The sequence below is a fragment of the Arvicola amphibius genome, chromosome 3 (genome assembly GCF_903992535.2).
Source record: "Arvicola amphibius chromosome 3, mArvAmp1.2, whole genome shotgun sequence".
Lineage (NCBI taxonomy): Eukaryota > Metazoa > Chordata > Mammalia > Rodentia > Cricetidae > Arvicola > Arvicola amphibius.
In genome coordinates this window covers 89253009-89280740 of record NC_052049.1, presented here as the reverse complement: position 1 = coordinate 89280740, position 27732 = coordinate 89253009, and the positions used below count along the sequence as shown (strand labels likewise).

At 50.9% G+C, this 27732-nt stretch overlaps 1 protein-coding gene across 1 annotated transcript in view; it reads left to right on the top strand.

Annotated features, from left to right (window-relative positions):
* The first annotated feature begins 1196 nt into the window (after nt 1-1196).
* Nucleotides 1197-27732, top strand: part of Col5a3 (collagen type V alpha 3 chain) — a 57286-nt gene continuing 30750 nt past the window's right edge. The window contains exons 1-19 of the mRNA XM_038321912.1: nt 1197-1227; nt 14920-15081; nt 15172-15361; nt 15429-15585; nt 16259-16363; nt 17111-17257; nt 19866-19979; nt 20057-20200; nt 22608-22655; nt 22728-22769; nt 23366-23428; nt 24356-24430; nt 24522-24605; nt 24982-25038; nt 25131-25184; nt 25766-25819; nt 26862-26915; nt 26992-27045; nt 27183-27236. Of these exons, the coding sequence (XP_038177840.1) occupies nt 1221-1227; nt 14920-15081; nt 15172-15361; nt 15429-15585; nt 16259-16363; nt 17111-17257; nt 19866-19979; nt 20057-20200; nt 22608-22655; nt 22728-22769; nt 23366-23428; nt 24356-24430; nt 24522-24605; nt 24982-25038; nt 25131-25184; nt 25766-25819; nt 26862-26915; nt 26992-27045; nt 27183-27236 (1665 nt within the window). The 5' untranslated portion in view covers nt 1197-1220. The remainder of the gene's footprint in view (nt 1228-14919; nt 15082-15171; nt 15362-15428; nt 15586-16258; nt 16364-17110; nt 17258-19865; nt 19980-20056; nt 20201-22607; nt 22656-22727; nt 22770-23365; nt 23429-24355; nt 24431-24521; nt 24606-24981; nt 25039-25130; nt 25185-25765; nt 25820-26861; nt 26916-26991; nt 27046-27182; nt 27237-27732) is intronic.

Here is a 27732-nt window from a genome sequence, read left to right as displayed (position 1 = left end):
GGATGGTCTTTCTCACACCAGGCAACTAAGCCGCAGGCCCAGCCCTCTTGGTACTACTTCATCTTCCTTTATCCCAGTCTCCCTCTCAGCCTATTTCCCTCACCTTCCTCTCTCTTCCTCCCACTTTGAAAAAATGTTTTATTAGCATATATTAATTATGGATAATAATGAATTTCCATTTTTCCCCTTTCTTTAGTATTTTTTTTTTTTGAGATAGGGTTTCTCTGTGTAACAGCCCTGGCTGTCCTGGAATTAGGTGGGTAGACCAGGCTTGCCTCAAACTCACAGAAGCCTGTTTGCCTCTGCTTCCTGAGTGCTGGTATTAAAGGTGTGCGCCACCATGCCTGGCTAATAATGGGTATCTTATGTACATAATGTACTTTGATTGTCTTCATCCTCTCTCAACCCCTCCCACTCCTGCCAACCCCTCCCTCCTCCCAGCCCCCTTCTACTTTCGTGTTTTTCTCTTTTTTGTGACCCAGTGAGTTTCTTGGGGGTTGCTTATAGAGCGTGGGTGAGGGGCTGTTCACAGGGCTGTGGGCTCCTTACCAGTGACCACATGGCTGAAGAAATGTCTCTTCTTCCCAAGCCACCATTAACTGCCCGTCCTCAGCGTGGACTGGGCCTCATTAGTGCCGGCTCTATTAACTGGCCTGCCACCACCTTCACTGTCTCCCTTTCCCTGTGGCTGCCAAGGTGCCCAACTCACAAGATATTGAATTGACGCAGCTGGATAGCAAGACTCTCGAAGAATCCTTCCAGGGCAAACTTGGAGGCTGCGTAGACATCGTTGAACATGACCCCTGGAAGGGGAGGAGGGAGAAGGACTCAGGGGTGTGTGTGCCAGTGAGAGACTTTGTGGGTCCCAGGGTGATGAGGTCTTTGGAACACAGAGCAAGGGGGATTTGAGCATTGACTATGGGGACAGAATCATGGATGCAAGGAGCTATGCAATGGGCATCGGGGCAAGGTTGTTCTGGATAACGTGTCACCACCTTCCAGCTCTACCTGCTCCCAGGAAACTCCCCTACTGCCTTCTCTATAGCATGGTCCTTAAGGCATCCCCATGGTCCATGGGCACAGTGACTTGCTAATGCTTCTCCATTGCAGGTGCAGTTAGAATGTGGCTGGGGAAGGAGTCAAATCACAGAGTGTGTCCAGGATGAGGAAGGGAGGGAGTCAAGAAGGATTTGAAGAGGCAGAAGATCCCAGGAGCACAGATGGCAAGTAGGTGGCAGACATCACAAATCGATCTCTGTCTTTTCTGCTGAGTCTTGAATTCCAACACTATATACATCCCAAGGGCCTGCTGGGGGCTTTCTGTCTTTTGGATTTCAGGGGTTGGAGTGGAAGAATGTGTCAGGTATATCTAGAAGTGGAGTTGATTCTAGGATGTGGATGACTGTCTGTGACATGCGTACCATTACTGCCTACTCTTACACCAGGACAGATAGTAAATCAATCCCAGAACATTTCCTTCCTGGGCTTCAGAATCCTTCTCAAGTGGGGCAGTGGTGGCGCACGCCCTTAATCCCAGCACTCGGGAGGCAGAGGCAGGTGGATCTCTGTGGGTTCGAGGCCAGCCTGGTCTACAGAGCGAGTTCCAGGACTGGCTCCATAGCTTCTGAGAAACCCTGTCTCCAAACAAACAAACAAACAAACAAGAAAAGAAAAGAAAGAAAGACATGTTTGTGTGGACTATGAAACCCTGGATGGGGAGGCCCCAGACTCACCTTGGAGCCCCATCACACTGCTGACCACCACGATGTGGCCCTGTCGCCTCCTCTTCATTCCTGGAAGCACAGCTTTGACCAGACGGACAGCCCCAAAAAAGTTGGTGTTGAACACGTTCTGCATAGCAGCTAGGCTGAGTTCCTCCAGGGGCCCCACAAGGCCTACTCCTGCGTTGTTCACTAAAGGGGTGCACAGAGAGTGTTGCTCGGGTCACCCCCAGGACCTGAGTCCTCAGAACAAGTCTAGGAGACGTGGAACTAGGTGGTATTAAGCCATTTGGCTTTTTGTTTTGTTTGTTTTGAGACAGGATTTCTCTGTAGCCTTCGGAGCCTGTCCTGAAACTAGTTTTTGTAGACCAGGCTGGCCTCGAACCCACAGAGATCCACCTGCCTCTGCCTCTCGAGTGCTGGGATTAAAGGCATGCACCACCACCGCCTGGCTAGCAGTTTGGTTTTTATACAGGCCTCTGGGTCTGAGAGAGTGGGTAGAAGATCTACTGGAAACAAAATCTTTGTCATACCATCCATGAGCAATTTCCGTCTGCCCCCAAATTGCACCAAGATGGCCAGACCCACCCGCCTTAACAGGCTCCATAGGGACATGAGTGGCCGCTTCATCATCCTCCTGTCTCTGAGTGACTCACTGAAGTAATTTTCCCAGCCACATATGGTTTTCTCTTTGTGTGAGGATGTCTCTCCCATGGAGGCCCTCCCCCAAAGTCTGGCATCTCTAATTAACAGACTGGTACTCCTGACTCTTGGCCAACTGGTCTACTCCTTTCTCCAGGGCTAGAAGCTGTCATCATGCTGAGGGGGAATACTTGAGTTGATAAGTGTATGTGGTGACTCCAGGGCCTTCCAAGTCTCACCCAGCACGTCCACGCGTCCTCCTTCAATGTGGCTCAGACAGCTAGCCACTGATTCGTCACTGCACACGTCCAGCTGGGCCACGCTGAGCGTCTTCCCGAGTGCCTCCCCAGCAGCTGCCTCCAATGGTTCTTTCTTCCTCAGGTCCCTCATGGTGGCTACCACTGGAGGTAGAGAGCAGAACTGGACAGGTGCTGGGCTTTTTTACCCTGTGTTTTTCTGTAGGAGTGTTTGCCAAGAATGCACAAAGCTCTGGGTTCTATGCCTAGCTGTAGCAGCACACACATATGAGTAGTCACAGCACTCAAGAAGTGAACAAGAGGATTAGGAGTTCAAGGTCAACCTCAGCTACACAGCAAATTCAAGACTAGCCTGAATTTACAGGAGACCCTGTCTTGAAAGGAGAAAAAAAAACAAAACAAGAAAACAAATCAACCCCAAACCAGATCCATGACAGAGAACACCTGAAATTCTACTACTCGAGGAGTTGAGAGTGGAGGATTCTGAATTCAAGGTCAGCCTAGTTCACATAGTGATATCTATCTCAAAATATGGCTCATAGCTGTGTGTCCGTGTGAGTGTCTGTTCATGTGTATGTACAGCCACAGGATAATCCTGGGTGTCGTTCCTTAGAAGACAACTACCCCCTCCCCAAATTAAATGTGTATATGTGTGTATGTGTGTGTGAGTGTGTGTGCGCGTGCATGGGCCATCACACATGCATAGATGCCAGAGGACAACTGAGGATCAGTTTTCTTCTTACACTGTGGGTTCTGGGGAGTGAAGAGAGGCAGATGCTTTTACCTGTGAACCATCTCTCCATCTCAGTCTCTTCCTGAATTGGAACTCATCAAATAGGCTAGCTTCACTATCCGCTGAGCTGCAGGTGCTCCTCCTCCTTCTGCCTCTCCAATGCTGAGCCTGGCCTTTTTACCCAGGTATGGGGATAGAACTCATGTCTTCACACTTGTGTGGAAAGCACTTTGTTGAGTGAGCTGTCTCTCAGACCTATTGTTGGATTTATTTTATTTTATTTATTGATTGATTTTTGTTTTTAAGACAGGGTTTCTTTGTGTAGTCCTGGCTGTTTTGGAACTCTCTCTGTAGACCAGGCTGGCCTGGAACTCAGAGATCTACCTGCCTCTGCCTCCTGAGTGCTGGGATTAAGGGTGTGAGCCACAACTGTCAGGCTATCTCTAGGACTTTTGTGCTAAGCATTCCTCTGCCAACTGGGCCCCAGTCTCAGAGCCTTAGTGTCTCATTTCTAAAATGAGGAAGAAGAGAATGAGTGAGTTCCCCCCCTGGGTAGGATTAAATGACAGACTAGACACTTAGAATGGTCTTAGGTAGTTAGCACTCCCTTTAGCTGGGTACGTGCCTGCCTCCCAACATTCAGAAGGCTGAGTTAGGAGGGTCTTGAGTTCAAGGTCAACATGGGCTGCATAGTGAGGTGGTGTCTCAAAAACAAAACAAAAAGCTAGGGTAGTGCAATTGTCTAGCAAGTAAACTGGCCCTGCGTTCTGTCTCCAGCATACACACACACATGTGCACACACACACACACACACACACACACACACACACACAGGATGCAACCAACAACAAAACAAACAATCCTCTTTAGCAATATTATTCTTTAAAAAACGTACTTAGCTGGGCAGTGGTGGCACACACCTTTAACCCCAGCACTCAGAGGCAGAGGCAGGTGGATCTCTGTGAGTTTAAGGCCAGCCTGGTCTATAGAGTGAGTTTCAGGACAGATTTTGAGGAAATCCTGTCCTCAAGAAACCAGAAAAGAAGTTTTATTTTTGTATATTATTTGTGTGTGTGTGTGTGTGTGTGTGTGTGCATAGCTCAAAGGACAATTTTAGTAATTGGTTTTCTTCTTTCACCGTACATGTTCAATCCCAGAGATTGAACTCAGATCGTTGGCTCTGTGGCAAGCACCTTTTCACCTGCTAAGCCTGTCATAGGCCCCTTAGGAGATGTCTGCCCACCCACAGGGATGCAGCTTTGCTCACAGGGGAAATTCACACTGTGCCCACTTCTAACCCAGAAGCTGGGAGAATCAACTCTGCCAACTGGGGTGATGTCCTCACCCTGGCAGCTGGCTCTAAAGTGATGACATCTGCCAGCTTCCTCCCCAACATACTGTGGGCCGGAGGATCCAGGGGTGGCCAGCACGGTGCAGTCGTGAACTGCACAGCTGCACTAGTTAAAGGCTCCTTTAAGACCCCAAGGTCAGGTTTACTCTAAGACGGTAAGAGTTTCATCCCAGAACTGTAATCCGGCTTAGTGGGGACACTGTCAGTGACCATCCTTGGTTGCTGAAGCCTGCTTCCTTTGAGATGTCTTCCGGGACAGCTTCTCCCCAACAGGCCCCCCCCCCCAAGATTTATTTATTTGCTTTATGTGTATGAATATTTTTGTCTGTATTGTGCTTGTTGGATGCTCTGAAACTGGGGTCCTGGATGGTTGAGAGCCCCATGTCAGTGCTGGGAGTAGAACTTGGAGACCCTGCAAGAGCAGTCAATGCTCGCTCTGTAGCCTGGCTTGTGCTGCCATGCCACCATACCTGGCTCTACTACCACTGGGCATGCTGCAGTCTCTCTCTCTCCTTCTCTTGTTGTTGTTTTTTTTTTGTTTTTGTTTTTGTTTTTGTTTTTCAGCAAGCTCTTGTTATATGGCTTAGTCTGGCCTCGAATTTACCACAATCCTCTTGCCTCTGCTCCGGAATGCTAAGATTACCAACTTGCACCACCATTCCCAGCCTGCATTCCTTCCTTCCTTCCTTCCTTCCTTCCTTCCTTCCTTCCTTCCTTCCTTCCTTCCTTCCTTCCTTTCTTATTACCTCTCTCCTCTCCCCTCTCCTAATGCACATTATCTAGAGTTGAGGGTTTTTTGTTTGCGCGCTTATTTTATTTTGAGATAGATATCACTATGTGAACTAGGCTGACCTTGAATTCAGAATCCGCCACTCTCAACTCCTCGAGTAGTAGAATTTCAGGTGTTCTCTGTCATGGGCCTGGCTTGGGGTTGATTTGTTTTCTCCTTTCAAGACAGGGTCTCCTGTAAACTCAGGCTAGTCTTGAATTTGCTGTGTAGCTGAGGTTGACCTTGAACTCCTAATCCTCCTGTTCACTTCTTGAGTGCTGTGACTACTCATATGTGTGTGCTACTACAGCTGTGCATAGAACCCAGGGCTTTGTGCATTCTTGGCAAACACACTACTAATTGGTCTACATCTTATGCACACACACATACACACATATGCACGCACACACACAACACACACATGCACACACACATGCACACACACGTGCACACACACCAAGTTTCTTTATAACATTTCCTATCTGTCAAGAAATACATGTGAGGGGCTGGGGAGATGGCTCAGAGGTTATGAGCTCTGGCTGCCCTTTCCACAGGGTGGCTCATAGCTGTTTCTAACTCCAGTTCCAGGGTATTTAGCACTCTCTCTGGCCTCCTTGGGCACCAGGTGCACATGTGGTGCACAGATACACATGCAGACAAAACACCCATACACATAAAATGCAAATAAATCTTAAAGAAAAGAAACATTGAGATGACAGAGTTACGTAAGTGAGTGTAAGAGAGGGCTTCCCTCTGTGTCCAGGCTCTTCCCTACACCCAGGACGGTGGGATAATAGAGACAGTACTAGAAACTGTGGGCCCTAGCGAGCTAGTACTTACCCTGGTAACATTGTCTGGGGTCATGAGCTAGCTGAACAGCGAGTTCAAGGCCAATCCCTGAAGAACAGCCAGAGATGAGCACAGTCCGAGGCTGGGAGGCCATGCTGATCCTCTCAGGAACCTGTGATGTCACCTGCACGGCCCCTCCCCCACCCCACAGGACCTATTGCTTCAGCTCATCTCTCTCCTAAGCCCCAGTCACCGGATCCCCTGCAGAGCCTAGAGGTCCAGAGAGGACCTGGCAGAGGCTGGCCCTGGACAGGCAGCTGCAGCCTCTGTCAAACTCAGCAGCTCTATCTCTCATCTAGCAGATGCTTCCTCTTAAAGGGCCTGTAATTCCAGCACTGGCTTGGGAAACTGAGGCAAGAGGATGGACAGTCTGGGATTTTTGTCTATTTATTTGTTTGTTTGTTTTTAATTTTTTTTTAAATTTTGTTGTTCAAAACAAGGTTTCTCTGTGTAGACTTACCTGTCCTAAAACATACTCTGTAGACCAGGTTGAACTCATAGAACCATTGAACTCATAGAGATTTACCTGCCTCTGCCTCCTGAGTGCTACCATTAAAGGTGTGCGCCGCCACTGCCTGGTGAAAGGAAATTTCTTAAGACAAAGAGTATAGACTGGTTTTTTTCTTTTCTTTCTTTCTTTCTTTCTTTCTTTCTTTCTTTCTTTCTTTCCTTCCTTCCTTCCTTCCTTCCTTCTTTCTTTTTCTTTTTCTTTTTCTTTTTCTTTTTCTTTTTATTTGAGACAGGTTCTATGTAGCCCTGGCTGTCCTGAAATTGATATTAGGTTGTCTGGTCTCAGACTCTCAGAGATCCACCAGCCTCTGTCTCCTGTGTCCTGGGATTAAAAGTGTGTGCCTTTAATCGCCATGCTCAGTGATTGTTTTCGCTTAGGCTGGGCAGTTTAGTCCAAACTTGTCTCAACTATAAATATGTACATACATACATACATACATACATACATACGTACATACATACATGGAGATGCAGTTCAAGGCCCAGCCCTAATAGTGCACACACACTCATGCACACACACTCATGCACACACACTCATGCATACACACACATTCTTCAGTCACTATACCCGGCCGTTTTTCTTTTTAAAAACTACATTTATCTATTTGTGAGTGTGTGTGCCCACATGCCATGGCAGGCACACGGAGGTCAGTGGGCAGGTGTGGGGGTGCTCTTCCTCTACCTGTGGGTTCCAAGGATCCAGCTCAGGTTGTCTACCTGACAACAAGCATCTTCACCCTGTGGCCCTCTCACCAGCCCCCCAACTTTTGTGGTTTTGGAGACATGGTGTAGCCTAGGTTATTTGAAATTGAGACTCTCGACCTCTCAGGTGCTGGGATGGCAGGCCATACCCCCACTGCTTGGCTTATAAGTGAGTCTAGAAGTTCTCTTATGGTGTGTCAGTGAGTAACAGAGTGAGTGACTGCTCTCTCTCTCTCACTGTCTCTGCACGGCAAAGGTCTAGCTTCTCAGGGGAAGAGAAAGAGAGTTCCCGGAAGTCTTCACTGACAGAAGTGAGTCAGAGCAAGTGCAGACACAACTTGTGCACAAGGCCTGGCTTTTGTCCCAGCATCCCCTCCCCTCAAAAAGTCAGTTAGATGTCAAGAAGTGAGACGAGGGGTAGCCGGATGTCTCAGTGGATAAAGGTTTCTGCTGCTAAGCCCGGTGACCTGAGTTCAGTTCCAAGGACTTGCATGGTAGAAGGGACAACTGACCCCCCCCCCCCCAACTGTCTTTTAAGTATCCTGGAGAGTTGTGACATAGAACGTGCACGCACTTGCACATGCACACACAATGAATAAATAAATGTGGAAAAAAGCTAGACTACCGGAAGAACTTCCTAGCAAGAGGACCAGGGCTAGGGACTTGTGATGACCTTTTATTTGGAAAAAGCTGTCTCTGGGGAGAGGAGATTCTTTCTTCTCCCTCTACAGTAGGGAACCCCATCTCTTCCAGCCACACAGGGCCCCACCCCCTCTCCTCAGGGACAGAGACTCTTTGTCTGGGGAACCCAGGCTGGGAGTGAGCTCTCTGCTCTGGCACCTCCCAGTTCCCTGTGAGTGGCACTTGGAAACAGGCTCATCTCTTAGATTTTTCCCTGGGCGAATGCCCCTGACTCCTGCCTGTCTGTGCCAGTAAGCTGCAGAGCAGAATGCTCCCTGGCTCTCTGGAGTTGGGCACCCTGGGAAGTCTCATTTGATGAAGGTTTAGAATTGGGGTGGGTGTCTCCCTTGAATGATTTCAGGGTGAGGCAGAAGGAATGGAGGGATGGAAGCCAATTTCTTTCTTTGGGGATTAAAAACTTGCGGGACAGCCTGGGGTGTGGCTCAGTGGCAGAGTGTTCATATAATAATAAGCACTGGGTTCCATCCCCACTCCATAAAATGGAAAGAAAAACAGAGTTTAAGGGTGGGGGGATGGCTCAACCTCAGGTGTTTGCTGTATAAGCGTGAGGACCTGAATCCAAGGACCTGAGTTCAGATCCCCAGCACCCATAGAAAAACCGGAGTGCATCAGCCCATGCCTGGAATGGGATCCCTGTGGAGGGAGAGAGAGGACCCATGGGGGTCAGTGGCCAGCCAGCCTAGCCAAACTGGAGAACTCCAGGTTTGATGAGAGACCTTGCCACAAAAGGTAAGATGGAAGATGCCAGAGAAAGACAGCCAGCGTCTGTCCAATCTCCAGACACTGTGTATATGTGTGCACAGCCCACCCCATGCACACACAAACACATGGATGTACACAGAAGTTGGACGGAAGGCTAGACATGTGTTTGGAATCCATGGTGAGAGTTTACAGATAGTACCAGGCATCCAATTCCAAATTCCAAGGTGCATTGTGGACTAGTGGAGGGGCAGAGAACAGCTAGGACAGCTTGGGGATCTGAGGTGAGGATTATGGAAGAACTTGGGTCCTGAAGGGCAGGCTTTAGGGTGATGCTGGGAGCTCTCCCTTCCTTTGCGGGCCTGAGACAGAAAGAGTTAGGTATCTGATTCTATGTCTGAGGGGAGGCTGAAGGCTTGCTTTTATTTATATATTTTCTGAGGCAGCTCTGGCTGTCTTGGTACTCACTCTGTAGACCAGGCTGACCTCAAACTCACAGAACTCCACCTGCCTCTGCCTCCCGAGTGCTGGGATTAAAGGTGTGTGCCACTACGTCTTTAGGTTAGGTGCTTTAATTTTGTGTGTCCAGGGTGTGAGAGTGTGGAAGTCAGAGGACGACTCTTGAGAGTCAGTTCTCTCCATTATGTGCATTCCCGGACAGAGATCATCAGTCTTAGTGGAAAGTGCTGCTCCCTACTGAGCTAACTCGCTAGCTCTGAGGTTGAAGGTTTGATCGCGCTGAAACAGCCTTTGAGAGAGCTAGGCAAAGAGCCCGCCAAAGGCGAAGATTTAGCATTACTCTGGGACTCCCCCGCCCCCACTCCGGGAGTCTAGGGCTGGTGGGCGTGACCCATCTTCCAAGTAGTGGAGTCCGGCAAGAAGGGCCACAGATCTCAGCCAGCCAATCAGCGTGTGGCGCCCACTTCGCAAACTTTTTCCGTGCGGCTGTGGGTCTCCCCCGCCTGCCGCCCGGGCCCCGCCCGACCAGGGCGCTAGAGTGCAGGGCGCGGCCAGGGCGGGGTCTCAGGCAGTCTCCTGCAGATCCTCACAGCCTCAGGGTGCCCAGAGTGGCTGCTCCTCTGCAGCCCAGTCCACATTCCCCTTGGCCTTGGCGCACTGGGGCCCCGCTGGGATGAGAAACGGCCGGAGACTGAACAAGCTTCGGGCCGGCCTCTGCCTGCTCCTGGCCTCCCTGCAGCTCGTGTCCTGGACGCTGGCTGGTGAGGCGGGACGAAGGGCTGGAATAGCATTTGAGGGTGCAAGGGAGACCCCAAGACGTGTGTGCAAGGAAGAGACCGTTCGTAACGGGTGCCATGGTGATATGGAGACCCTAGGGTCTAGTTCTCGCTGATGTGTGTTATGTGACGCTGGGGAGGGGGATGTTGCCGGGAAACGTGTGTCTGTGTTTACGAGCTGGCGCGTGAAGATGAATGCTGCGGGCGTGGTGCAATCCCAGCACTCCAGAGGAAAAGTCAGATGGATTGCTGGTTCAAGACTAGTCTGGGCTACCTGAGTTCAAGGGCATCTTTGGCTGCATAAGCAGACCCTGTCTGTCTCTAAAGAGGAACGGGGTGGGTCGGTGGAGCATAGGGCTGGAGCTCAGTTGGTAGACAGCTTTTCTAGCATGTACTGAGTTCTGGGTTCCATCCTCGGTACCATATAAAATCCAGCATAATGGTACATATGTACCCCAGGACTAGGAATTTGAGGCCAGGTCGAGCTATATGAGAGCTTGCCTTTAAAAAAAAAAAATTGTAGTTTGCAGAGGTTTGTGTGCACTCGGGGGTGAGGGTTGACTGGGATTGTGTAAATGTGGGTGACAGGGCAGTCCCTGGGAGAGTGTGTAGTCAGATGTGAGAGTTCAGCGTGGTTGTGGCGCTGTACCCCCCTCCCCTCCCCGTTACATGAAATAGGGTCTCATGTAGCCCAGGCTGTAGCCTTGAACTTCCAATCCTTCTGCCTCTATCCTCCAAGTGCTGGGATGGCAGGTTATGTAGTGCTGGAGATGGACCGCCAGCGTGCAAGGCAAGCACTCTCTCTACCAAGTTTCACCCCTAAACCATGGGGATGATTTTTAGAGCAATCGTGTGTGTTACCGATGTGTTTATTTGTCTTTGGTTGGCTGTAGTTGGGATTTTGGGGTTTATATGATTGCGTGTGGGAACATAAGTGACTGATTCTGAGGCTGGCAGTGAATGGAGTAGGCATATCAGGAACGCTTTTTAAAATTATCTCTCTCTCTATCTATCTATCTATCTATCTATCTATCCATCCATCTATCATCTATCTATCTATCATCTATCTATCATCTATCTATCTATCTATCTATCTATCTATCTATCATCTATCTATCATCTATCTATCTCTCTGTGTGTATGTGTGTACGCACACTTGTGCCACAGAGTGTGTGTAGGTGAGACGACAACTTTCGAGGGTCAGGTCTCCTTCAACCATGTGGGTCCCTGGTATCGAACTCAGGTCATTAGGCTTGACGACAAGCACCCCACCTCAGCCATCTCTCTGACCCACACAATTCCCTTTTGCACGTCTTTGCCCGAAATTAGTTCCCCTCCCCCACCTCCCCTCCCCCACCCCTTTCCCTAGAGCCACAGCATCAGCACCATGGACAGGGCCCTCGGGAGGGCGGCAGCGAGGGGCGAGGCGGAAGCGGCGAGGGACTGAGTGGGGCTGAGCGCCTGCGGGGGTGGTCAAAGTGGAAGTTGCATCGCACCCCAGCTGCAAGATCCTGGGGTGATTTTTCCTAAAGAATTTCTCAGGGTCCCCAAGAGGGTCCCCAGGGCTAAGGGACGGGTGAGTCATCGCTGACGCATGCCCAGCTGTGAGCATCTGGCCTGGAGCCCCAACCACGCCTCTTGGGGGTTCTGCGTGTGGCAATGGTTAGAGGACACGATGATTCTCCAAGTGATGGATGACCAGAGCTTTTATGATCTAGATCATCTCCCAGAAGTAAAGGAAGATGCATTCTGTCCCTCAGAAGCCGCCGGCATACACAGACCCCACGTTCCTAATTTCTGCTCAGTATCGGGAGGTTCCTGCTCATGTGGAGAACCCCGTGTTGGCTTATGCCCCATTCTCACGCTCTCACAACCTCAGGGTCATGTGACCTCAGAATACAAGACCCCTGGGACTCCAGGAATGTGCAACTCAGGCCACACCCAGGCAACCCCATCTGCCACCCGGACAGAAGATCACTCCTATGTTTTCAAATTCTCACACATGCTTCCCCATGGTCCACAGGCTAATGCTGTCATCTTCCACAACCAGCCGCCCACTCAGTAATTTGGTCAGATTTTCCCCTGCATGGCGTGGGAGAAATCTCCTTGGGGTTAATGGCTACATCTCCTGTGGCAAGTCTGGCTTGTGGGGTTTATGGTGTGGAAATCTTGCTGCCAGGGCCCCCACTCATGCTGAACAATGGCATCAGGTTTAGAATTTTTTTTCTTACAATATTCTCTCTGTGTGTATGCTTAAAGGCCAGAAGAGGGCATGAGACTCCATTACAGATGGTTGTGAGCCACCATGTGGTTGCTGGGAATTGAACTCAGGACCTTTGGAAGAGCAGGCAATGCTCTTAACCTCTGAGCCATCTCTCCAGCCCCCTAGAATTTTTTTTTACATTAATTTCGTGTGTGTGTGTGTGTGTGTGTGTGTGTGTGTGTGCATGCGTGCGTGCATGTGCGTGCATGCCACAGTACACATGTGGAGGTCAGACAACCTGAAAGAGAACTGTCTCCTTCCACCATGTGGGTTCCTGGGATCAAATTCAGGTCATCAGGCCTGGCAGCAAGTACCTTCCCCTGCTAAGCCATTTTACCAAGTCCTTAAACCTTTTCATCTAATTAACTGCGTGTACCTCAACCAGTGGCAAGTCCCATGCTTTCAAAATTTTCATGCATGAATTTTTGGGGAATTCCATCCATGATCCAGCCTGTTCCCTCTCTGCTTCCCTCCACATCTTACACTCTACCAGGCATCTCCCTAGACGCCTTGACCAAGGCAGGGAGAGGGGTGTGTGTGTGTGGGGAGGGCTGGGAGGCTTCTGACCCCTCCTGCTGGCTCCACAGGCTCAATGGCTCTTGTGTGCCTCCTTGTCACGGAGCCATGCAAGAGAAAGGGCAGTTAGCTGCTGAAAGGTCATTCATTGCAGCGAGGACTGGAGATTGAAGCAAGAGTGATTCGGGTTAGATGGCCATAAGGACTTTTGAAATGGGAGTTCGCAGTGATGAAGGGGAGATCCCCTTTTCCTACTGCATAGGAATTGGAGTTTGTGCTAGGATACAGCTCAGCTGGTAGAGTATTCATCTAGCATGCACAAATCCCTGTGTTCCATTCTCGCACTGTATAAATGGGCACAGCAGTGTGTCTGTCATCTTAATGCTGTGGAGGTGAGCAACAGAGGGTCAGGAGTTCAAGGCCAGCCTGGTTTACGTAGGATCCTTATCTCAAAAACAAAAACAAACTGAGCTGGACAGAGTGCTCTACTGGAGGATGTTGTGGATCTAAATCTTCCCAGGGGCTCCCAGTCTAGAGGGGACAGTTGGAATGGTCCACTGGGGAATGACCCTTGTGGTTAGCAGAGCCTGAGAGCACAAATTCAGCCCCAGGGGGCTATAATCCAAATACCTCTTAATGACAGCCTGGCCACTGAAGAGACAATTACAGATGGGAGAGGGAGAGAGGGAGAGAGAGAAAGAGAGGAGAGAGTACCAAGAAAGCAAGATTGATTGTTGATTGGTTCAGAATTGAGCCATGGATAGTGGGACAAGGAGAAGGGAGAATGGGCAGGGAACAGAACTCCACAGAGTTTGGGAGGCAAAGTGGGGGAGGGGACTGGGATGGAGGTCTTCGTCCAGATCCCTTCCTCTCCAAGTCTGGTCCCCCAACCCAGTTCTCAGTGATGAAGTCAGCTGAGCCACCCTGGAGTGAGGTCATGGCAGATTCCGCAGAACCTGGCTCCTGCCAAGAGTCTGGGTCAGGGGGTTAGTGGGACAGTTTGCTAGGGGAGGGGACAGGCCAGGGGCTTTGGGCCCAGGGGAAGCCCTCACCCGCCCTACCCAAACCATGTGGATCCAGTTAACACTGTTCAAGCTGCCTGGGCGGGGTTGCAAGGATGGCTTGGATTAGGGGCCTGTTGGGCCAGACCAATTCTTTCTTTTCTGGGATGAGAGAGGGGGAGTGTTATCAGAAATAGAAGTAAGAAGGAGGAGATGGGAAGATGATAAAACCGGTCCCAGGTGAGATGGAGGAACAGGGAAAGATAAAGGAAGAGGTCAGAGGAAAGAGGTCAGAGCAGAAGTCAGATGAGGGAGCTGGATGGAGGAGGCCAGGGGAGTTAGATGGGAGAGTGGGAGGGAGAGGGCTGTGGGCTGGGGCTCCAAGGTAGGAGGCTGTGGAGTCTAGGAAGACTGCACCCCTACAAACACATCCTTTTTCCTCTTGTGGGTTTTCCCTAGCAAGGGGGCTCCATGCCGGGAAACTGCCCAAGGAGCCAGTGTGGGGGCGAAGGGAGAAGGGGAAGGCTTGGTTCTGGGGCTCTGGCCAGGAACCTTTGATTCATCGTAGAACTAGGTCAGATTTTTTTTTTTTCTCACCGAAAACTTAGGAGAAAAAAATAAAACCAGAGTCAACCAGAGTCAATAGACTGATGTAGCAGTAACATCTGTGGGGTAGTGGGGGAAGTGCTGCTGCTCCCGGGCTGCCTGCTGCTCCCTGGACTTGGTGGAGAAGGGAGCCCCCAAACTCTGACCAAGTCTTTTGGAGTTGAGAGTTTTGTTTGTTTTCATCCCAACTTTCAGACAAAGTCTCGTTAAGTTGCTCAGTGTGACCTTGAACACTCTGGCAGACCACGTGGAGGTCCTCCTGCCTCAGCCTTCTGAGTAGCTCTCAGGACTGGAGGCTGTGCAGTCAGGTTGACTCCTGGGCCAGTTATGACCACGCCTCCTCACCTTGATGTCTCTCTACAGTGGAGCCTGTGGATGTTCTGAAAGTCTTGGGGGTGCACAGGAACCAAGCTGGGGTTGCTGAGGGGCCTGGCATGTGTCCCCAGAGAACTCCACATGGCGACCGAGCATTCCGGGTGGACAAGTCCAGCCTGCTCAGTGTCCCCACATGGCAGCTCTTTCCAGGTGAGTCAGGGCAGGAAGGCTGGGGTGGGGCCATCCTGGAAGGGTGAAGTCTCCCTGGTGGTCTAACTGCCCCCTTCTCTGCCGGCAAAGATGGGCAATTTCCTGAGGACTTTTCGGTGTTGTTCACTGTGCGGGGCCAGCCAGTCAACCGGTCTGTCCTTCTGTCTATTTATGATGAAAAGGGCATCCGGCAGCTGGGGCTGGCACTGGGGCCAGCTCTGGGTCTCCTTGGCGACTCCTTCAGGCCCTTCCCCGAGCAGGTCAACCTCATGGATGGCAGGTGAGTATGGGAAAGGGGAAAGGGTACCCCGCGGAAATCTGTGCACTGAGACTCATTCCCCTTGCAGGTGGCACCGTGTGGCAGTCAGCATGAGTGGTGACAAAGTGACCCTGGTGACTGACTGTGAACCTCAGCCGCCCGTGTTTGGTCAGGGACCGCGATTTATCAACACAGATGGACTTATCATGATGGGAACCCAGGACAGCAGGGAGGAGACTTTTGAGGTATGGAGTTCAGTGGCAGGGGAAACTGAGGCAGAGGCTGGGGAGCTTTGTCTTCAGCCTAAACTAGAAGAGAACAGAGAGGGAGAGTTCCCAGCTTCCACCTAGCACCACAGAGCTGAAGGAAGGCAGCACCATACAATAGACCATTAGTAAATCAACAAGAGATCAGGTCACCATGTGACGCATACTTGGTCCCTGCTGGAATAAGCGCTGGGACAGGTTGCTGAGCCCACCACATGATGCAGGGGCCCATGGATCCAGGGATCCAGCATCCAGGGGATGGCTCAGTCAGTAAAGAAGCTTGCCGCCAAGCCTGTTGGCGTGAGTTCAAACCCAAGATGTGTGGTGGGGGAGAGAACTCAATCCTGAAGGCTGTCCTCTCTCACCTCCACACGTGAGCTTCCTGGTACACCTGTGCGTGTACGCATACATATGTTAAATAAATCAGTGTAATTTTAAAAACTTGGCAAGCTTAACTGTTACACTGGGTATGTTTTATCCTGTAGTGTCATGGACTTGGTGAGTTACAGGTGGAGGTGCCACAGGCTTCCCCTTCTTAGGAAGCTGAGTGGGAAGCTGGGTGGGAAGCTGAGGCTCCATGGCAGGAAGGGGCAGAGACATGCTGGGGAGCGTGGGCCAGGATCATCCTATGGCTCCTTTTCCTCCTGCGCAGGGAGACATTCAGGAGCTGCTGATAATCGCAGACCCTCAGGCTGCCTTCCGGGCCTGTGAACACTACCTCCCTGGCTGTGAAACCCCAGATCCCTCAGCCACAGAGGTGAGTGAGGGGCTCCAGGTGGCAGGTGAGTCACCCCTGGGTCTAGGTATCAAGAAAGAGTGGACTATGACCCAGGAACACAGAGCTGAGCAACTTTAGACCCTGAACGCAGGACTAATCCCAGAAGATGACTTCAACCTTAAGCCAGATGTGGTGAGGTACACACGTCGCCTTGGTACTCAGGAGGCTGATGCCAGAGGACATGGAGGGCAACCCAGGCTAGGTAGCAGAACCCTGTCTCCAAAACAACAACAACAACAGAAAATCACTCCGGGGATGGGGAAGATGGTTCAGTCAGGAAACCTGGCTCACTTTCGAGCACCAGGACCTGTTTGGTCCTTAGAGCCTGCACGGAAAAGCTGAACGTGGTGGCACTTGTAACCCTCGTGCTGGAAAGGCAAAGGCAGGCAGACTCCTGGGGCTCGCTGGCCTGTCAGCCTGGCCTAACTGGTGAGCTCCAGGCCAGTGAAAAGCTGTTTCCACAGCAATAACAAGGGTGCTGGTGCCTGAGGAATGACACCCAAAGCTGACCTCTGGCCTCTGTGTGCATGTGCGCACACTTGAATGCACTCCACACACACACACTCACACCCACACCCCTCCCCCACCCACAGCCCCCCACCCCACACTCACACGCACGCGTAGCTGAATGACAACAATGGACCATGTCATGGCCTTCTGGGAGTCAAGCGATGGCATTTCCAGTGGGGGGAGATTCTCTAGTCCTGACTAGAACCTTTTCCTCAGGTCCCCAAGGATGAACCGGAAACAACTACCCCTCGTCGCAAGGGCAAAGGAAAGAAGAAAGGGCGGGGTCGAAAGGGGAAGGGAAGAAAGAAAAAAAACAAGGAGGCCTCAGGGCTGAGCCCAACCCCTGGTGCCCCCGAGAATCAGGTAAGAATCTGAGACCTCGCTCTCTTTGCTTTTTGCTGACTGATCCCCACCCATCTCTGGTCCCTCATCTTTGTGTTGGTCCTCAGGGCCTGACACCTGAGGTCTGGTTCTCTCAGCCAAGGGTGATGCCAGGTCCTGCATCAGGGGCTCCCCCTTGTCTATTCCACCTAAGCTCCAGTCTGGAGGAGCAGGAGAGACACCTCTGAACACAAGAGGACCTGATGATGACGATGTAGTCTTAGCAGTGGGGTGTTCATCAGGTGGGGTAACTGGTTACAGCTGCATGGTTATTGTGCCAGTATGTGGGGTTCACTGCTGGGGGTCATTGGTGAGGGCTCCATCTGGGAACTCATCCTGAGGGTCTAGCAGGGAAGGACAGACACTCTCATACCCCATCAGGGAAGCTCATCACTTTGAGCTTTAATTTCAGGAGATACACATATGGAACAGGGAGGGAGGAAGGGGACACCTGCCTCACCAACTAGAACAGCCCAGTCAGCCTGGAGGTCAGTGGGTGATAGAAGTCACATCCTGATCACCCTCACTTCCTGAGGGTGCTGTTTAGTATTGCTGGTTGAGGAAGTTGTTCACTGAGGTAATGGTAGGGAGCTCCTAGCGGGAGGTCTCTCTAGGAGGCTGTTGGTGTTTTGGCGGTCTTCGTTGGTGAACTTTCCTGGGATAGACATGGACAACCGATAGAGAACTAAGGAGCAACTAAGGCACGATTCCACTCCGATCTAGTTTGGGGAACCAGTGAGTTGCTGGGGTGTACTTACAGAGCTAAGGTGAGGATACACACAGGGGTGTGGCTTACCCTTAAACGGTCACACTAAGTGTGGATGCTTACTTTCCCCTTAGCTGCACAGCTGGAGTCCCCTTCCTTACCCCTCAGTACTCTGCTTTCCAGAGATCAGGAGACCATGTGCAGCCCGGGCAGAGTTACAGACAGCTGGGAGAGGGCTATGGGAGAGAGTGGCTGGAATCTCTGATGAGGGGCCAATGGCCTCCCCACCACCTCCCTCTGTAAGAGAGTGGCCACAGGCTGGGTCTTGAGGGTCTTTCATAGTCACAGTTGCTTTCGATGAAGATGGCAATAGGTATTAAGGATAGCTCTGGAGGACAGCATTCTCTGCAGCCCCATTCCTATTGCCACGCTAAAATATCCTGAGCAAGGGGCTGGAGAGAGGGTGCAGCGGTTAGGAGTTCTTGCTGCTCTTGCAGAGGAGACTGGGTTTAGTTCCAAGCACCTGTTTACCTGGATCCTGACAGCCTGTAGCTCCAGTTGATGCTCCTGTCAGTGATCTGCACTCGTGGTGCTCCAGTGAGTGCACACACACACACACACACACACACACACACACACACACACACTTGAAAACAAAAGCAAAAGCCCAACATCTATCCCGGTCCAAAGCAACTTGGAGGAGAGAGGGGCTTATTTCATCTTACAGTCTCAGTCTGTTATTTTTGGGAAGTCAGAGCAGCAGCTTCAAGTGTCACATCCACAGTGACAGCAGAGAGAGAATAAACCCATGAATTCTTGCCTGCTTGCTTGCTCTCTTTTGCTTTTCTTATACTGTTCAGAACCCCTGCCTACGAGGTGCCAACCACAGTGGGCTGGGTCTTTCCACATCAGTTAACAATCAAGGCAGTTTCCTGGGGACACGCCACCGGCCCACCTGATCTAGACAATAGCTCAAGGAAGCTCTTTCCCAGGTGGTTTTAGGCTGGCTCAAGTTGACTTAGAATGAATCAACACACTAGTTAAAGATTAAAGGTTAAGGGTTATTTGTTAGGGAGATTGCTAGAAGACATGACAGGGTCACTGTTAGTGGAATAATTGATTGGGGATCCCAGAGAAGGCTCATTATTTCAGGGATCACTAAATAGTGATTTTTGTTGGATGATTCCACTGGTTGGGGTCACAATTGGATCCCTGGATGGAAGGGTATCTGTTTGGAGCCTTTGGTGGGAATCATGAAGGTGGGGCTCACTTAGCAGTCACTGTTCTTGGAATAATTTGTGTTAATTTTGTAGGTTATTGACAGGTGGGTCCAAAGTCATTGGTTGGGTCACTGCTTGAAGTCCTTGGTTGGAGGGGTTGGTCACTGACTGTTAGCTGCATGTTGGTTCCAGATCTTTCTATTCCACATGAATTCCAAGAGTAACATGCCCTCGTCAGCCCCTGATTCTGACCTACACCCCGTGGCTTTCCTTCTCTGCCTTGACCCAGTTCTTCTGCAGCTGTCCAGGCTGGAGGAGCCGCAGCCTGGCTGGCTGACCGCTGAGCTGTCCTGGGAGAGGACATGTGGGGTTGGGCTTCCGGGAGTCTGGCCCTGAGTGCTGGCTCTTGACTTTAATCACTGGGTCCTGGAGTCAATCCAGTTCTGCTCCCAGGCCTGAGAGACTTGGCCCTGTTCTGCTCCTCTGTAGCTGGTTCCGCCTCTGGCTGCCTTGGACCAGTTGTGCAGGGCACTTGCCCTTCCTCCTCCCTCCTCCACCATTGGTGGGAAGCAACACTGAGGGAGAGACCTGGCTCTTCTTTTGTCTCCTTTTTGTCTTGATTGTCCTTGCTCCACATCTGACACTCCTTCCATGCCTGCTGCAGACTCTCCTCCATACCCCCGAGACAGAGAAGCCAGTTCCCCATCGGTCTCCAACTCCCACCCCCTTGGCCATAGCCACCACTGTGACTACTGGACAAAATGCCACTGTCTTGCAGGTTGGTGGGGGAGTTGATGGTGCTGGGCTAGGGGGTGGGGTGGTGAAGGTGATGACAGTTCTCAATATCCTTAGCAGGGATTTGACTCTGATGCTGAAACTGAGCTGTGGACTCCAGAGATTGAGGCTACTGAGGAGGATGAAGAAGGAGGTGACCCCACCATGGGCCCCAAGTTCCGGGCAGCAGAGCAGTCTTTACAGACTGAGTTCCAGATCTTTCCTGTGAGTCTAGAGGGATTGGATCAGGAGATGGATGCGAATACCCGCTTTCTCTTGACTGCGTCTGTCTTGTGTCAGCTGCTTTTGCATGACCCTGGTGCAGTTGCAATTGAAAATGTTTACCAAGCACTCAACAGTGTGACAGAGACCAGTGATGCAACTGGCTCTTTTAGTCTAAACAGGGTGAGAAGCCACTTGACTTCCAGTGGAACCCGGCTTCTAGCTCCTTGAGTGCCCTGCCTGCTGAGTGGACAGTAGAGGGAGCCAGAGAGTCAGTGGGGAAACTAGTGTTAGCAAGCAGCCAGAGAGAGAATACTTGGCTCTTGTTGCTGGAGGGCTTGTGTTGGTTAACATCGTCACCTAAACAGGCTCATCGAAGACACAAGCCTCTGGGAAGGTCTGTGAGGCATTATCTAGTCTAGATTAAATGAGGGAAGACCCACCCTAAATGTGGGTGGCACCAGCTCTGGGTCTCCTACTGAATTAAAAGGAGGAAGGGAGCTGAGAACCAGTACTCAGGCTCTTGCCTTGCTTCATGGCTGTGGTTACAACATGACCAGCTGCCTCATGACACCTTCCATGCTGTGATGATGTTTACCCTCAAAGGGTAAGCTGAAGCAAACCTTTCCACCATTAGGTTGCTTCTTGTCTAGTTTTTTTTTTTTTTTTTTTTTTTTTTTGACTCAGCAAGGAAAGTAATGCAGACAGCGGAGAAGGCAGCCATGTGGCGGGACATCAAGTGAGCTTCAGGACAAAGTAGAGAGCCAAGTACCTTTGGGGGTCTTGAATTTGTAATGCTTGACATTCAAATAAGATTTCAAACCAGGGATGACTAGAAGATTCTAGAACTCAGGGGAGCCCATCTAGGCTGGGGAGAAAGGCTTGGGATGACTCTTGAGCACAGAGACAGTGTCTAAGTCAAAGCCTTGGGTGGAAGCATCTAGAGGGGCAGGCTGGTTCTCCTTGGTGCTGGTGTAGTAGGAGTTGGAGCTGAGACCAATGCTGATTTTTTGTCCTGTTTGTTACTCTGCTTGGCGCAGGGACAAAATACTTGATAGAAACAACTGGTGGGAGGAGAGGACTGTGGAGGGATCGGTCCACTCATGCTTTTGAGGGGAGCATCATAGACATGAGAGGATGCAGTGGAGGGCAGCATCATAGAGATGGGAGGATGTGGTGGAGGGGAGCATCATAGAGATGGGAGGATGTGGTGGAGGGGACAATCATAGAGATGGGAAATGTAGTGGAGGGGAGCATAAGATGGAGGATGTGGTGAGGGGAGCATCATAAGATGGGAGGATGTGGTGGAGGGGGGCATCATAGAAATGGGAGGATGTGGTGGAGGGGGGCATCATAGAAATGGGAGGATGCGTGGAGGGGTTCAGTTCCTGGAGAAGGGGATGCAGTAATTGGAGAGTGCTGATTCTCTGCTGGCTTTCTTCTTCCCCCTGGTTGCCTCCCTCAGTGTATTCTCTCTATAAACACCCGGACACACCCACAGTAGTATATCACCAATCTCTTAGGTGGTTTCACTTTGTTGTTGCTTTTTTATTATTTTATTAATATTATTTTTGAGACAGGGTTTCTCTGTAGCTTTGGACCTTGTCCTAGAATTCATTCTGTAGACCAGGCTGGCCTCAAACTCACAGAGATCCACCTGTCTCTGCCTCCTGAGTGCTGTGATTAAAGGCGTGCATCACCACCGCCTGGCTTTTTTTATTTTATTTTTGAGAAGGGTCTTATTATATAGCCCTGGTTATCCTGCAATGTGCTATGTAGTCCTAGCTGCCCTCAAACTTCCAGAGAGCCACCTGCCTCTGCCACAGGCATGCCAAGCAGCTTGTTTTAGATGAGTCTAGAGCGTGTCAAGGTGACAATGTTTCCCATCACATCCACCTCCAGCCGGAAGTGCTGGGATTAAAGCATTGCCACCACACCTGGCCTCTCCGAGGCAATTTCAAATCCTGTTGCCTTTGGTGGTGCACATCTTTAATCCCAGCACTCAGGAGGCAGAGACAGGCAGATCTCTGAGTTGGAGGACAGCCTGGTCTACAGAGTGAGATCCATGACAGCCAGGGCTACCCAGAGAAGCCCTGTCAAACCCAATGAAGATAAGTCATCATATGTGTTGAGTGTTGTAACTCATTTGCCATACGGGTGTCACATACTCACTGACTCCATGAGTTACCTGTGCGTGGCCACAGGGTTGAGCAAGGTGCCAGCCTCACTGAGGAAGAGGCCGAGCCATGTGATAAGGATCTTGTCACCCTGAGCAGCTTTCAGAAGTCAGTTGTCTCCTTCCACACTGGAGTTAGGGGCTGGATTCAGGTCCCCAGCCTTGTAGGACATGCATGTTCACAAACATGTGTCTGTCTCCTTGTCATCACATCTTCCTGCCCACTGTCCCCAGGGTGCTGGAGAAAAAGGAGAAAAAGGAGAGCCTGCGAGAATAGAGCAGGTGAGAGGACAGGGGTAGGAGGAGGTTGAGGGGCCTCATGAGAACAGAGTTCACACTTCTTTTTCCCTCCAGGGACAGCAGTTCGAGGGACCTGCAGGAGCCCCAGGACCCCGGGTGAGTACTGGTTCTAGTCCCACCTCCTTTCTTCTAGAGCCCATGTACAAATCGGCTGTGCGGCTAGACACTATATAGCTGCTCTCACTCTCTTCCGTCCTTTTCTTTATAAAGTCCAGGCTGAGCTCAATCTCACTATGTAGCCCAGACTGCATTCCCACCCTTTTGGGTTTTCAAGACAGGGTTTCTTTGTAGCTTTGGAGCCTGTCCTGGAACTCACTCTGTAGACCAGGCTGGCCTCGAACTCACAGAGATCCTCCTGCCTCTGCCTCCTGAGTGCCGGGATTAAAGTTGCGTGCCACCACTGCCTGACTGTAATCTATCTGTTGATCCTCCTGCCTCAGCCTTCTGTGCTGGGATTATAGGTATGCACAGAGAGGACTTAGACTATAGTGTTGCCTGGAGATCATTGGATAGTCAGCACCAAAAGATATGTCAAAAAGAGGTCTAGGGTGTGAAGTTGAGGGTGGTACTGGTCTGGCTAAAAGGCAGAGAGCAGGGAAGTCTGCCTGAAGTCAAAGTTACAAGGTGGGTAAGAAGCCAGCCAAACTCAAATTTTGTATCTCCTGAGACTTCTTTTTTCTCTGTCTTCACAGGGAATATCTGGTCCTTCAGGTCCTCCTGGCCCTCCAGGATTCCCTGGGGACCGAGGTCTACCGGTAAGAGACTCCCGACTGAGTGCACCCCTTTGCAGGGGTGGGATTTCAGGTTGGGAGTGTGAAGATTTGAATGTGTGGGTGTGGGGCTGGAATCAGGAACACTGTTTCTGAAGTGACTCTGACCCCATCTGTGAACCTTCCACTGGTTACTGGGAAACTATTCCACTTTTCTCCTCACGCCTGTTTTGTGTGTCTTTAAATATTTTATGACGTTTTAATTTGTCTTTTGTGTGTGTGTGTGTGTGTGTGTGTGTGTCAGGTGGTGGCATGCACCCCGGCACCTGAGTGGAGGTCAGAGGACACCTTGCAGAAGTCAGTTCTCTCCCTTCCACCATGCTGGATCCCAGAGATCAAATCAGGCCACCAGGCTTCATGGCATGTGCCCTGGCCTGCTGAGCTGTCTTGCTGAAACTCTCCTTATTTATGTCTGTATATGTGTGTGCATGTGTGTCCATACCTGTGCACATCCAGAGACCGGAGGGGGTTTTGGATCTCTGAAAACTGTGTTGCATTCCTTTGTGGGATGCTTGGCTTGCCACTTGGGTGCTAGGATCCGAACTCCAGTCCTCACGATCATACATCAAGTGTTCCTAGCTGCTGAGTCATCCCTCCAGCCTCCATGAGTGCACACCTGTCTCCTACATCCGTGTCTGTCTCCCTTGTTCATCCATTTCTGCCATCCCCCATCTCTCTCACATCACCTTTGTCGCTCTGTCTCCCTCTCTCTGCCCCCTCCTCTCTTCCTCCTCAGACTCTCTGTCTCTCTCTGTCTCTCTCTCTGTCTGTCTCTGTCTCTCTGTCTCTCTGTCTCTCTCTCTCTCACTGTTCCCCTCTGTCTTTTTTGGTTTTCTCCCTCTCCCCTCTCCTTTTCTGTCTCCCACCCCCACCTCAGTTCCGTTCATCCCTCTGTCTCCCTCCCTCTCTCAGGGTCCTGCTGGCCTCCCAGGAATTCCAGGTGTTGATGGAATCCGGGGTCTACCTGGCACCGTAATTATGATGCCGGTAAGGAGGGGGTGCCCCGTACTTGGGGAGTGGCGTTCTGGCCGGGTGCCTTTCTCTGGACCTCGGCTCACTATCACTGGTTGCTCCTCAGTTCCATTTGGCGAGCAGCTCGTCGAAAGGCCCCCCAGTGTCCTTCCAGCAGGCCCAGGCGCAGGCGATACTGCAGCAGGCTCAGGTGAGTGTGCTGTGTGAGGGATGGCAGAAATAAAGGTTCATGCAGGCCTGGTGGGGATACAGAGAACCTCTCTCCCAAAGATGCTTGCTGTGAGTTTCTGTTGTTACGGTGAAATCCTGAGCCTGGGTGGTTTATAAAGAACAGCCGATTCCCAGAGCAGAACACTACCTTCTGGTTGAGTGCATTGTAAATGTTCTAAAATGAGACCTTACGACTGCCATTATGGGGACCCCACCCCTCTGATTTCATCCAATTTCAATCTTCCAAAAGGCCCCCCTCAAAGTGTTATCAACATATGAACTGGGGGACAAATTTGCAACCTGTGAATGGGGGAGGCTCTCTCTAACTATAGCAGTGATTCTGTCTGTCTTTCCAGCTCTCCATGAAAGGACCCCCTGGTCCAGTGGGACTCACTGGGCGCCCAGGCCCTGTGGTGAGTAACGGGTCTGCATTGGGCAGAGGGATGCACCCGTGCCAGACAGCTACCTTGCTCAAGCCCTGTTCCTCCATCTCTTCTCCTCCAAGGGCCTTCCTGGATATCCAGGTCTGAAAGGTGAATCAGGAGAAGTAGGGCCACAGGTGAGATTGGAAGGATGTGAGGGGTGGGGGGATTAGACAGGAAAACTTCCTCCTTAGGATATAGGATAAAATACTGGTTGGAGAAAATAACAAAAGAAATAGAAATATACCTTTGAAATTATTGCCCCTCCTAGTGAGCGATTTAAAATAGGTCCTGGGCTAGAGGTTGGGGCTCAGCTGGGAAAGCACTTGCCTAGCATACTTGAAACCCTGGGTTACATCCTCAGTACCACATAAACCAGGAATGGGTGTGCAACTGTCATTCCAGCCCTGGGGCCGGGGGTGGGGGATGGGGGTCAGGTGGTCAAGGTCAACCTCAGTTACTTAACAGTTGGAGACCAGACTGGGCTTTCTGAGACCCTGTCTCAAGAATAAATAAAACAAACTGTTTGTGGTCATATATACCTTCAATCCCAGCGTTCAGTAGGCAGAAGCAGGCAAATCTCTGTGAATTCAAGGCCAGCCTGGTCTATATAGTGAGTTCTAGGCCCACCAGAGTTACATGGTATGAGACACTGTCTCAAAAAAAAATTAATCATAAGCCTTCCTTTTAATTCCTTTCTTCTTATTTTCCACCATAGGGTCCCCGAGGATTACAGGGCCCTCCTGGGCCTCCTGGCCGGGAAGGCAAGACAGTAAGTAACTTCTAAGTTCTTAAATTATGCTTTCTCACCCTCTGAGTCTTCCCCTGTTATCAGAGGGACCTGCGTGCGTTGAAGGCAGGCAGTGCGTGGTGAAGGATCTTGTAGTGAGGAGCTGCGGGCCGCTTCCCGCAGCCCGTCTCTTGGCCGCCTGGCTAGTTTATGCCCCAAAATAACAACACACAAACTGTATTCATTTAAACACTGCCTGGCCCATTAGTTTCAGCTTCTTACTTACATCTTGATTAACCCATATCTAATAATCTGTGTAGCACCACGAAGTGGTACGTCCATCTTGGGCCGGAGCTTCATCGTCTGGCCCAGAGAGCAGAGGCATGGCAATTTATTAACTTCCCTTCCCAGCATTCTATTCTGTCTACTCCGCCCACCTAAGGGCTGGCCAATCAAATGGGCCAGGCAGTTTCTTTATTAACCAATGAAATCAACTCAAACAGAAGACCCTCCCACATCAGGATCTGGCATGTCATAGCTTCTAGTGGTCTGGGGTCTGAAGTGTAGGCAGGAGCAGCTTGAGGAGCACAGCATATAAAAAGAGGCCTGAAGCTGTGCATGCCAGCGTACACCTGTAACCTCAGGACTGGGGATGTGAGGCAGGAGAGTCAGAAGTTCAAGGTCATCCTTTAACTTCTACAGAAGGTGAGGTGCTTACTGCCAGGACTAGTGACTAAAGCTCAATCCAGAGACTCACCTGATGGGAGGAGAGAACCGACTTCTGAAAGTTGTCCTCTGACCTCCACATGTGAGCCACTTGTGAGTGTGTGCTCACTCACACACAGATAATAAACAAACATAAACAAATAATAAGTGCTTTTAAATGAAAACACTAGCCAGGTGTGGTGGCACATGACTTTACCCCAGCATAGTGAATACCAGGCCAGCCAGGGCTACACAGCGAGAGCCTACCTCAATAAAAACAAAACAAAACCAAAAAGGGAAAGTCCCCCTGGGAAAGGGGCAGTGAAAGGCAGTACACACCTGTCATTTGCCCTTGACTTTGGCCTTATTTTCTTCATAGGGCCGAGCTGGAGCAGATGGGGCTCGGGGTCTCCCAGGAGACACAGGACCTAAGGTGGGTGATGGGGCCAGGTTGGGGGTGGAGGGTGTCAGGATCAAGGGTTGAAGGCAGCTGCTGTCTCTTCCCACAGGGTGACCGGGGCTTCGATGGCCTTCCAGGGCTGCCTGGTGAGAAGGGCCAGAGGGTGAGTATGTGAGGTGCCCCTCCCATATCCATGCCCTTGTCCCACATCAGTGTCTGAGCCTTCATGTCCCCACACTGGAGTGAGTGGTTCCTGCGTGTGCTAATCCCTTCCAATGTCCTCCCCCTCCTCTGCTCCAGGGTGACTTTGGACATGTGGGGCAACCTGGTCCCCCAGGAGAGGACGGTGAGAAGGTAAACTTGGAGGAAGGTTTAGGAATAAGGCTGGTTTGGAGGTTCAGAAACCTGAGGAACAAGGGCGCTTGGGTGATGGCTCAGCAGGAGAGCTCTTGCCTAGAATCCCTCAGCATGCTGGGAGAGTGGCTCATTGGTAGAACCTCAGCATAGAATTCTTCAGTGAGATGCTGGGGGAGGGGTGTGGCTCAGTGGTGGAGCCCCTGCCTAGAATCCCCCAGTGAGGGGCTGGGGCCATGGCTCAGTGGTGGAGCATTTGCCTGCCTACTGTATATGAAGCCCTGGTTGCTATTCTTATCATTATAAAAAAAATTAGCCGCGTGGTGGTGGCGCATGCCTTTAATCCCAGCACTCGGGAGGCAGAGGCAGGTGGATCTCTGAGTTCGAGGCCAGCCTGGTCTACAAGAGCTAGTTCCAGGACAGGCTCTAGAAACTACAGGGAAACCCTGTCTCGAAAAAACCAAAAAAAACCCCCAAAACCAAAAAAAAAAAAAAA